The 13,063-nt window shown below is 28.7% G+C and overlaps 1 protein-coding gene across 4 annotated transcripts; it reads left to right on the top strand.

The window, feature by feature from the left end:
* Nucleotides 1-1,679: 1,679 nt before the first annotated feature.
* On the top strand, nucleotides 1,680-12,819 carry LOC142328073 (secreted chorismate mutase-like). Of its 4 annotated transcripts, none has more exons than XM_075371548.1 (2): nucleotides 1,680-1,801; nucleotides 11,615-12,819. In XM_075371548.1, the coding sequence occupies exon 2, from the start codon at nucleotides 11,630-11,632 to the stop codon at nucleotides 12,257-12,259; it is 630 nt and encodes a 209-aa protein (XP_075227663.1). In that variant the 5' UTR covers nucleotides 1,680-1,801; nucleotides 11,615-11,629; the 3' UTR covers nucleotides 12,260-12,819. The 4 variants fall into 4 exon arrangements, with proteins under 4 accessions (XP_075227663.1, XP_075227662.1, XP_075227664.1 ...); XM_075371547.1 differs by lacking the exon at nucleotides 1,680-1,801 and adding an exon at nucleotides 2,781-2,970; XM_075371549.1 differs by lacking the exon at nucleotides 1,680-1,801 and adding an exon at nucleotides 4,823-4,892.
* The last annotated feature ends 244 nt before the right edge of the window (nucleotides 12,820-13,063 follow it).

Raw genomic sequence — 13,063 nt, 5'->3', positions numbered from 1 at the left:
CCGTCCATCAAAAGACAAAAATGTATTATCACAGTTTAATTAATACCAAAGAGATGGCTCACCATTCTTCACTTGTAGACTTACCATGGGGCTTGAACAAAGCACACCTGTATTAAGACGGATAAATGAATGATGGGCTACATCGAACATCCCCAGAGCGGTGGCCCGTGCGGAGAATATGCCACGCAGCCATAATTCAAGCGTGTATGGACCAGAGTTCAGTAGAAGTGCAAGATGCATAATCGATCAGCCTCCCAACGAGTAATAGATAAAACTCTCAGCATATCCAGCATTTTTAGACAGTCTACCTTCAGATCCTTTAAATGAGTTACCCACGTCAGTCGTTGGTTCACAATATAAAAACAATTGAGGATCAACATATTCCCTCAACTAGGAAAAGCAAATGCACTTTGTTTTCTCCAGGGAAAATGTGAATCCAGTTGTTTAACATCACAATTCCAAACGGGTTTTCACATGCAGTTTGATATACTATCATTCATATGGTAAACAAGGTAACACTTAGGACACTTCCTTTGAGGTGTTTTTTTTTTAAATTCGGAATCAGGATTTAAGTCAAATGAATAAGGTGGTTGAGGAAATACAGGAATGTTTTCCATTGCCCAAAACTCATTAATTGAGAGTGCAGTGTGAAAAGGCGCATTATCATGATGCAGCTTCCAGTTGTCTTTGATGGCTGGTCTCACGCGGGCAACTCTTTTCCGCTGTCTTTCAAGAATTTCTCGGTAAACATATTGATTTACAGTCCATCCTGTAGGCAAAAACTCCTTATGGACAATGCCATTACTATTGAAGAAATAAATTAGCATGGTTTTGACTTGATTCATGATGCTGCATCATGACAATGCACCTTGTCACACTGCACTCTCAATTAATTAGTTTTTGGCAAAGAAAAACATTTCTGTAGTTCCTCAACCGCTTTATTCACCTGACTTGAGTCCCTGCAATATTTTCCTATTCCCAACTTAAAAAAAAACACCTCAAAGGACAGCATTTTGGAACAGTAGAAAACATTTAAAAAAATGTAACTGACCATCTGAAGGATATTCCGGTTTCCAAGTTCCAACACTATGAAGCTAACTATTTTGAAGGTGATAACAGTCCATGTATAACTGGATTGCAAATAAAAGGTTTTTCTGACCACTCATTACTTTATTTATAGACCTCATATACGTCATTAACACTAATGTGAAAGAATTTAGTGTACTTTTTAATTACTAATCCAAGCTTATGCCTCAAAATTAAAATGGTTATTTTATGTACATCTGTACATCTGATATGGCAGAAATGTTAAATAAATAAAAAATTATGGGAAATGCAAAATAGTTTTATAATTTATTGTTCTTTTTATTTTTATTTTTTATTTTTTTTGTTGCTTGAATCATCACATAAGCTTGAAGCTTATATGAGGGATATGAAAATGTAGTGTGAAAAATGCCATGCCTGACCGGGATTTATTTAAAGATATTAAATAAATTTTAAATGGTTATTTTATTTACACATTTAGTTTAGCAGAAATGTTAAATAAATAAAAAATGATGGGAAATGCAAAACAGTTTTATAATTTATTTTTCTTTTAATTTACATAAAGATATTAAATAAATTTTAATTTGTTGTAATTGTCTGTTACTTGATCAGTATGCTTGTATATGCATTTATTAATTACATTGAATTAGAATAATCTTACTAATACTGTTGTTATATATAACTCATCATCATTCCAATAAGTGGCACATCATCGGACTTGTTATATGCATTGATCTTGTAAAACAAGATATTTCTAGTAAGTTTTAGAATGTTTATTTAAACTGAAATGGTATTTAATTAATCATTTAATTTTAATTAAGTATTATTATTATTCGGTTTAGTTTTTTTTTATAGGAAATGATCAGAAACTGAATTTACATTTAGTTTTCTTTTTGTTTATAAATTTTTTTTTGAGTATTTTTTATTTATAAATTTATTTTAATAACCATTTAGAATATTTATGTCTCTTGGTACTTGTGTAAGTAATAACCATATCTGTTAACTCTTTTTCATCATGTAAAATAAATTTAAACTCATTTATATAACTCATAATAATTACAATTTAATTATTTTATTTAATGTTAATTTTATAATATTTATAAATTACAGGGTACATTAAAAATATAATATTATTACAACAAATTATAAAAAATAATTTATGTACTAGTTTACCTTTTTTTTATTATTTTATTTAATATTAATTTTTTAAACTCTCAGTGAGAGAATTTTACTCATATAATGTAAATACTATTAACAATATATATATATATATATATATATATATAATAAATGGTTGATTGAAAACATTCAGTACTGGTTTTTTAAAATTATGTTTCTCAAGCAATAATGATCATATCCCTTTAGTATATCATTATAATATATTAATGCGATACAATCAGTCTTCTGTGAGTTATAGACACAAATTCACCAACTTTATCTTGAGAAACTTTTAAATAACGTTATTAAGAATTCATGGTAATTAAGATATATGACCTCCTTGGGAGATCATTTGAGATAACTCTTTTATTACCTGCAAACCAAAACAAGTCAATACAAATTCTCCTTTAGTATAATGTATGAATTTTTAATGAAATAATCTTGACAAACATTTTTAAAACAGTATTTACACTGTAATTGATTTTTATTATAGTTTGTAACTATTAAATAAACAAAGTACTGGCAGTCTTAATTTATCTTACATCCATATCAGATGGTGCTATCAATCTAATGGTTTAAGTGTGCACACGTACTTGTGTGTGTGTTGATATTTTTTATTTTTCTCTTTCTTTTTATATTTGCTTTTTATCAGTCATTTTTATCATTGTCAAGTATATTACAGGATTACATAGAAATAGAAATTATTATTACTTTTAATATTATTATAAAAATATAACACGCATGCATTTAGTGAGGATTACAATATTGGTAAAAATTGTTAATTGAATATACATTAAAAATTTCTTTACGTATTTGAAATGTGTCACTTTTAAAAAATACATATTTTAGATACACTTTTATTGTCACTTTAAATAACGTAAAAAACATTTTTTTTTTTTTTGTTAACTAATAAAGTAGTCATTACCAGTTTAAATGCCAGTTGTATAAGTTACCTAGCCAAATGGAAACATTACAGACATTGTTTAAACCTGATATCTACAGGAATTAGTTCATTAAACTTGACATTTAAAAAATGACATTACTATCTTTATTTAACATCTTTTTATTCTTAAAATATTACTTCTTGAATTATCCATCTGTTATGGAATCATTATATAAAGAGCTGTTGTTACAATTTGATTGTCGTACTTCAAAATTTGATTGTCTTAGCTTCGTGAAAATAAAAATATATAAAATAAGAATAATTCTAAATTCATTGAACAACATGACAAAATGTGATGCTTAAAAATATTAATTGTTAAACTACACTTTCAAAAAAAGGACTTTTCTTTCAAAGAACTTTTTGAAAACTCCTTAAAAAGAGCATTACTGTTTAGAAAGTAAGTTGCTCAATATTCAATACTTTGAAATTATAAATCATAAAAACTTCACTATACCAAAGTTAAATAATTCTTGGTTTAGTAACATTTTTAGTTATTGTCACTAATTTTGTATATGTTTCCTAAAGTATAATATAAATAACAATCCTCCAGTATTTCTAATTTTCATTGAATTTGTAAATTAAAAGATCAACAACCATTTTCCCAAATTGTCTGGCTTATGCTGCAGAAATTTAATGGAAGTTCTAAGTTTCAAAATCATTTCTAATGCTAACCTGTTATCCTGTAAAAGAATGCGAGAAGTAAATGTTAAAACAAACAATCATCCCCATCTATTTATTATGACTGATGTTAATTCAATTTTGTAGCCATTTGATAATTATTATATTAAAAAACCTAAATATGCTGACTTATAACATAAATTTCAATACTTCATGTAATTCTATGAAAATGTGCATTTAATGATATTAGTGAAAAGAATAATTATTGAATAATTTAAACAGGTATGTACATGTGTAATCATAAAAATTTAGGTACAATGTGAGATTCAGTCACTATTTAAAAGACACATTACTGAAAGTTACAAAAGGGTTTCAATAAAATTTAAGGTTTTCTTAGAAAACCTATACTTACAAAATCATTCCATTTTAATGTTCTCAGCTTCTATTTGTAATACTGATTTAAGTCCTAATATTATTATAGCAGAGGAAAAATTATAAAAATGATAAATCAAGTGTTTTTAATTCATAAAATTAAAACTGATTACTTATTTTCCATTTCTAAGGAATATGTTCTTGTAATATTATATATGTATATTTTTATATTAAAAAATACACCTCTACTGAAGATGAAAATTGAAAAAAAATATTGTTTAAAACTGTTGAAATTGTATTACTTTTAAGATTAAGTGATTTAATTAATATTTTGACAATGGGAGATTTTGTGGGTGTGTACAGAGATGAAAAAGTAGGTAGGTGTGGGGGAGGTGTGTTAGTTGGAAATAGTGATCATGTTACAATCACATGTTAAGTATAAGCCATTTTGTGAAAATTCATTGGACAAATTCTGAAGTTATTGGAAATTTAATATTCTCATTGGTTGAAATAAATCTTATTTAATGTAGTACAAAATAATTAGTTTTATTTATAATTTCTTAGAATAATAATAATACGAACTATTTTAATCACTGATTACCTTTTAAACCTCTTTTTAATCCCTTTCTTCTTAATTAACAAATAATTTGAAAAATTTTCTTATATATAATTCATATCAATTGAATGCAGTCGTAACTGCAGTTTACTGTTTAACTATTTATTATTTTACATTAATTCATTACTATTAATTTAAAAGGTAATAATAGTTATTTTATTGTAGTTTTATTTGTATTAAAATTTATATTGATAATTTTGTATTATTATATATTGTTTCTAGTAAATTATAAACAGGGTGGTAATATTTACTACAATCTTATTAGAAAAAGTAATAAATATACAAAAAAATAATAAGTTACAAATAATATATATATATTTTTTTAAATAATAAAATATTTACAAAAAAAATACAGAATAATACTTATTTTAAATATTTGTTTTAAAATTAATTTTATGATTAAACTGGACAATTTTTTTACTTTATAAATGTGTTTTCAATACATATTTCATCAGAAAATTTGGATTTTTCATATAAATTAAAATTTTGTATTTTAAATTAAAATGATAAACTTTTCTTTAAAGATGTTCTGCAAGACCAACATTAATAATCTTAAGTTAGTTAACCTTTTCATAAATATTCTCAAAAAAAAAGTTATCATTTTTTTCCTTTTCTAAACTGAACAGCATATTTAAAAATGTACTTAGGAATTAATTTTTTTTTATTTTCAACGCAGTTGTTAACTCAAAACTATAAATTTTATTTCTCATTTTACATCTGACTACAATAATTATAACAAAAAAAAAGTTTTTTCTTCATGTTGTAAAGGCTTCAATTTTTTAATGTGGCTGTAATTATACTTATTTAGTGAATTTTCTAATGATTATACAAAAAGGTTAGAAAATTTAGATTTTTTAAATCTTTGAAGATTTAGTTTGGACAGTAAAAAATGCTCTACTATAAATATAGATTGTGTAAGCTTTATTTTTAATGAAACAATAAATTTACACAAAATATTGGTCATTAAAAATGCAATTTACAATATATCACAGACAGTTCAAAAAGGTTAGGAAGTATTTAAATTGCTAGATGAATTTATATTTTGTTTGTTAATCAAAGGGATGCCCATCATTTTTTACAGGTTTTTGTGATTTTTAGTCCAAAATGTTGAGTTCCACCAGAAATAAAACTTTGTATAAAAGATTTTTTTTCTGATAATTATTCCAACAAGTTTGATTGAATTTTAGGATACATATTTACTATTTTTCTTCTTTAGTATGTAATAAGTGTATGAAAATTGTTGATACACTCCCATTCACACATGTACACATATATATACATATATATATATACATCTTGTTCATATACTTGTTTAATATAAGTTTATGTAATGTGTATACGTATATATATAAACTGTTTATCACTTTATAAAAAGCTTCATCTTATCACTTTAAGATAAAATTTTACACTTATTAGGCAACATTTAATTTCTATGTAGTAACTTATAACATTTTTTAATGTAGGTTTTTTTTTTCATCACGCACAGTGAAATTTACTTAAAATATTTTTTTTATATCCAATCTGATAAAACTTATAATTTTGTTCAGAGAAAATTATCATGTTGTTTGAAAAAGAAACATCTTTTTTTATTGTAACTGGTATGTAAAGTTATTTGGATTAATTCTTAATTTTAAAATAATACTTTAGTATCTCTCTTCAAATAAAATTTACTATCTTTATACTGACAATTTATTTTTTTTCTTAATTTAAATATAATTTGTATAATTGGTTTTTGTTGAATTTTCACATTTTTTATATGAAAAAAATTTTGTGATGTATTGACATTTAATCAGTATTTTGTTAAATTTAATATTTTCATGATTATACTTAAAAATTATATTTAAAATTATATTTTTATATTGTGTAATGTTCATACACACTTTAAGATTTCCACTCCAATACCACTTGAGTTTTTCAGTGGCCATGATTGGATTTCTACTTATTTCATGTTACTTCATGTAATCATGAAACACTCTTTAAAGACTAAGAAAAAAAATTTATATGATACATTTTGTCAGTACATTAAATATTGATACTAGGAAAAAAATTAAAGCACTCATGACATGTATTTTTCTCATTAATCTACTTAATTAAATAGTGCTAATACATTTTTTTTTTAATTTCTCTATTTACTTCATATAAAATTTATAAATTGATCACAGAAATTGTTCCGCTAATAGATGGCAAGGCTCCCATTAAAAAACAAAAAAAAAAAATGGTTTAATTTTTGTCTAAAATAATTCTGGAGAGCTTATAAAAAAGGTGATTGTTTTAATGTACTATCAGTCTAGAGTAGTTTTAATAAATTACGCTGCAAGTTTCATTGAAGGCATTCTTATATATACTCTTTAAATCAGTTATCAGTCAGGATCAGTTAAATGTTTTACTCTTTTAATAACAGAAATTATAATATGAACCAAGAATATTCTATATTTCATGTAAAATAAACTACAACGTTTTTGCATTTTAAATATCACAGAGTACTATAATCATTTACTTACAAATGGCACTTTAAAACAACTTATTTAAAAAAAGAAAAAACATAATTTGGAATTAGAACAAATAATTGCTGTTGCTTGAGATTGTTGGAAGTATTGGTTATACATATGTATCATTTTTAATGGTAACTAAATTAATACTTAATTGTTAGTTTTTATTAATATATCAATTGATCTTCTGATTTTTCTAAGTGAATGCTGTTTTGCTGTATGGTTTTAGTTGAAGATATTGCTGATAAAGTTTGGTTTGGTTTGCTAATTAAAAGAAATGAATCATTTTATGTAGAAATATTTTATTTTTTCTAAACTAGAACATTGAAACTTTTTTAATTTTAATAATTCATTTACATGTATGCAGGTGCATATGTAATTACAAAGTCAAATATTATATTAATTGTAAATGCAATGAGATAAAGGTCTGACAGTTGACAAAAAATGAATGTTTTTGGAGAATCACTCAATATCATCAGCATTTTCTAAATATAATATACATATGTTGCAGCTTTATAAAACCTTTGGTTTTATTGTGGTTATAAGAATTACATCATATTGATGTAGGAATATACTATTAACACTTCTTCGTGTACTACGGTACAGTGTGGAATCCTTAAACCATGATAAAGCTTATAATATTATATGTAATTTATTTAAAAAAGTGAATAAGCAATATTATTTGCATTGTGTGTAATGTAAGAGCTGAGCTAATCTGTTAACAAATCTATACGTATGTAATATCACTTTATTAAAAATTATTATTTTATTATTATATTAATAAAAACATTTAACATCAAGAAAATCCACCAAAGCAGAACTAAGAAATAAATAATTTAAGAATAATAAATTGATTGCATTTTAATTATGAATAAAAACTATTGTTTTATATGTATTTATAATTATTGACGAAAATCATCCATGAAGACACAATAACAAATTTAATGTAAACTTACTTATTGTTTTATGATAATAATATATCACAAGATAAATCTTATCGTAATGGGATTTGCATAATTAATCATAATGATTGTAAAAAAAATGTACATTGGTAAATCTAGTAGGTCCTTTACTTAATATAACACAGAAAATAATCAAGAAATATTGATAATATAGATAAACTATATTTAGAAAAAAAGTTTTATATAAAAATTTAAACATAAGCACTTGTTTTGTTGTAAATAATATAAATTGATTGACTTGTTTTAATAGTTGATAACCAATTAATTGTATAATATTTAATTGTAACCAATATTTAATTCAGTTGATCATGAGTAAACTATCATTTCACTCATGATCGGATGTAACAAAGTTAATTGCATTACCTTCACTGATGGTGCATCCATGGATTCAAATGTAATTAATCTTGATATTTTGATGTTTTTGTAATACTCTAAACAACAAATTAAATAATTATTTATTCATTTAATACTGCAGAAGCCATGATATACTGGGTTGATAATTATTTATTATTAAAGCAAGTGGCAAACAGAGCATGTAAAGCTAGCCACACCTAGACATTTCATAGACATTCACTAAAATAGTCTTGTTTGTAGAAATTAGACTGTACACACTAGTGTAATTAGACTGTTCGATCGCCAAAACCATAGTTTTTATGCTTCTGAAGAAGAAGGTATGTAGCATCTTATCATTTGCTTTTTGGAGATTGAAGTATAAAGCATCTACTTGGCCTCTTTTTTCAACACTAGGACCTATCCTTGAAAGAAAAGATAATAACTATATGCAGTAGAGTGCTTTTCTATAAAGCCATGTTGGGATTCAAAGATTATATGAGAGGTTTTATGGTAGATATAGGTTTGAATGATTCATTCCAGAATTTTGGAAAAGCCATTACGTGATCACAGCAATAGGACAGAGGTTTTTATTAAAGGAGGGCTGGGTTTGGGGACCAGTTTGTAGTTACAATTCTTGTTTGCCAAGCAACAAGAAAGTACCAGATGAAAGGCTCAAATGAAAAGAAGGGAAGTGAAAGTCAAATGAAAGGGAAAGGGAAGTCAAATGAAAGAATTGGTTGGACTGATGGCTTTGACAGTGTGGGGCAGAACATCATCAGGACCACTTGCAGATTTGGAATTAAGTTGTTTGATGGAATTGACCACATTCTTGTTACAAATATGTGGAATATTTATATCAGCACAATTCATTGTTTCCAGGTCACAAGGCATAGTTATATCATCCTTAGAAAAGCCCTGATTAGAAGTGGTTTCCAAAAAGAGTGCAGAGCAACTTGGGATCTGTGACATTTTCTCCATCTACCACTCACCAGTCATGCCATTATAGTTGAATTCAAAGTCCTTACATAGACATACTTCCAAAAATTTGACAGTATATTGATTAAAACCTCATTGCACTTCCTAGTATCATTCAGTCTATCTCGACACATTAAATGTTTACTTCCCCTGCATATATTAGAGAAAATCTTAGTCCAACTGGTGTGAGGTTCTTTGAATTAATGATCAGCTGAATTTCTCTTCTTAATTATATAATAATATTTATGTATTTATTTTTTTTTTGTGTTTAGGGAGGTGGAAATGCATTTATGCACAGAGTGTCGGACTCCTGCTGACGGTATTATCCAATCACTATCAGCAGACTACCGACTAAAACCACCCTACTTTCTACTAGGATTTGACCAGGAACCGTTTAACACATTACTTCCGGTCGAGTTCTCCTATACTAGCCTGATTGGGTGCTACCTAATTTTCCAGACTATCCAGTCAACCTTTTTGGTTCTGAGAATGTTGCCGACAAATCGGGGTACACTTTCCCAGCTGCTCAAATTACGGAGCATCATTGCAACCACATTGTGGGGGCTCAGTGTTTGAGATCCTTCTCTAATGTCCCTCGATCTGCTGCCCACCGAGCACATTTGAAAAAGGTGTGCTTAGCGTCGTCCCGTACACCAGAGCAATAGAGTTGGAGGACGGCGCTTTCCCTATGAGATGGAGGTAAGCGCGGAAGTACCCGTGACCCGTTAAAAATTGGGTCATGTAGTACTCCACCTCTCCATGCCGCCGGTCCATCCAGGGTCTGACCAGAGAGATAAGCCTTGCGGTCCATCGTCCTCTGGTCTCGTGGTTCCAGGTCTCTTGCCATGCGAGAAACGTGCGAGTGCATTCCTCGTTGGCAATGGTCTCCTGGTCTTCGCCTGCCCGTCGCTTCCTGTAGGTCACCTGGAGCTCCCTTGCCAAAATAACGTCGGCGACCACCATTACTGCAGGCTCGGAGATCTTCCGATACGCGGAAGCGACTCGCAAGGCTACGATGCGTTGCACCTGCGCGAGCCGCTTCCGGTTTCTTGCAGCTCTTATTGTCTGGGCCCACACTTCCGACCCGGATGGAATACACCGTGGACATCAGCAATCGCCGTTTGCTGGCCTACGGTCCGCCGTCATTTGTCATGAGCCGGCTGAGAGCAGTTAACGGCTCTCGCAGCTGTGTTAACGGCTTTCCGAAGCTGCTCAGCAAAGCTGAGTTTGCGATCAATCATCATACCGAGGTACTTTGCGGCCGCCTTGGTCTCGACAACCTCCACTCCGACCCGCAGGGAGAGAAGGGTGTCGATACGCTTCTTCATTAGAACCATGATCTCCGTTTTGCTGAGGGCTAGAGACAACCCATGGTCGCTCAGCCAGGCACCTATTCTGTGCATGGCTCGGGTGAGCCTCAGTTGGGCGCGCTCCACGTTGCGGTCTGCAACAAGTATCGCAACGTCGTCATCGTAACCAAGACAGATTCTTCAGGCATCTCCAGCCTCAGCAAACCATCATAAACGGCGTTCCAAAGGTCGGGGCCGAGAATTGACCCCTGCGCTACCCCTGATGTGATCGCAGTCCTACGCCAGCCTGCCGCAGTCTCGTAAATGAGACTGCAGCTCCTCAGGTATGTGTCCGCCATTCTGAGGAGGTACTGAGGCACATGGAACGAATGCTCCAGGGTCTGAATCATATCGCTCCACCGAATAATAATAGTAATAATAATGATAATATATATATTAGCCACTAATAAGTTTAACAACATACGGGGGAAATGGAGCCAGTTTTCTCTAAATGTGGTGATTAACCAAAAAACCATTCTATTAAACATAGTTACAGCTCTTGACACTTAACAATAATTATTTCATGCTATTCAGTTTTCAATATGCAAAATACTAAAATGTATGAATAATCCTGAAATGTATTATATGTAAAGCCATATGGTTGTAAGAGATGTGTCTTACCAAGACTACATTCATTTACACTAAATAAATAAACTTTAAATATTCCTTGTGGTTCTTTAAAAAATGATTAGTTAATAAGATAAATTGATTATTTAATTAATTAAACATTACTCTGATAAATAACTTTTTTTCAGATTTTAATATTTAAAATGGAGTTGTTCAACTTAAAAATGGCCTTTGCTGCTTTTCTATTAATGTCATTACATATGACAATTACCAGAGCCGGTGTTGCACAACAAGAAGTTTCTGTAAACAAGGATTATTTCCCATCATATGATTATGCTGCACTAAAAAAATTTGTGCAAGTAATAAAAAGACGCATTTCATTTGGTGAAGCTGTTGCTATATATAAATGGGAGAATGGTGAACCCATTTTAGACAGAGAACGAGAAAAGTCTGTCATAATTTATGCTGAACAAATAGCAAAAACACTAAATAAGCCGTTTGGAGAAGATGAGAAATTATTTATTACTGATATAATGGAAGCAACAAAATTATTGGAATATGCTCTTGTTTCTGACTGGTATGCAACAGAATCAAAAGGCAAAACTCCTACTGATTCTGTAAGTCTTGATGAAACAAGAAAACAAATTAATGAAATGCTAGTTGAAATAATGAGTATTCATTCTAAATTGAAAAGTTTACAAAAATCTGAAAATTGTCAAGAACTTTTAGCTCAAGCGATTGGCGAAACTGAAACTCAAAATAGTTTACTGCTTAGAGGTCTACAAAGAGCGTTTGGAAATTATTGTAAAAAACAAATTGCACATAAACTCTAACAGCATCATTGATCATAAATCAATTATCATAAATTTGTATGTAATATTTCATAAGTCAGGGTTTTACTTAAAAAATTCTTCACATATTTCTCAAAAAATCAAACATTTTTATACCAAGAATCTATACAATGTATACTATACAATCTATACTAAAAAAAAAATTAAATGATATATATTTTAATTTTTAAAACATTGACTTTTATTACCAATTTTATTAATGTGAAATTACTGAATGCAATACTGCTTCCATAAATGTGTTACTGAAATATTTAAACACTTCTTGGCCAGCCAGGTGAAAAAATTTATGAACTTATTCTTTCTTAAACTAGATTATAAAAACTAATTGAAGAATGTTTTTAAGTAGTATTTACGCTTATAGAATTTTAACTAACAATATTTTAATGTGTATTATCACTATAAACATTGGGTATTTTAATTCTGTCATGTTATTATATCGTAAGTTTGTATTTTATGTGTTTAATGTTGCTTAATTTCATTTATTTAAAATATCTATATACTAATAATGTATTGTAAATTTTCAATTATAATATTAACATCAGCTTGCATAAGTTTTTATTTTTAACCCAATCAATTTCTAATTATTACTGTTTTTTTTTTGTTGTCTTCAGTCATTTGACTGGTTTGATGCAGCTCTCCAAGATTCCCTATCTAGTGCTAGTCGTTTCATTTCAGTATACCCTCTACATCCTACATCCCTAACAATTTGTTTTACATATTTATGTGAAAATGCAGAGAGCCACATTTTCTTGGAAAAAAAAAACAGCTGTAGTTTTCCATTGCTTT

Source organism: Lycorma delicatula, chromosome 7, assembly GCF_047948215.1.
Source record: "Lycorma delicatula isolate Av1 chromosome 7, ASM4794821v1, whole genome shotgun sequence".
Taxonomy (NCBI): Eukaryota; Metazoa; Arthropoda; class Insecta; order Hemiptera; family Fulgoridae; genus Lycorma; species Lycorma delicatula.
Note: the sequence above shows the minus strand (reverse complement) of the source record. Positions and strands in the feature narration are given on the sequence as shown.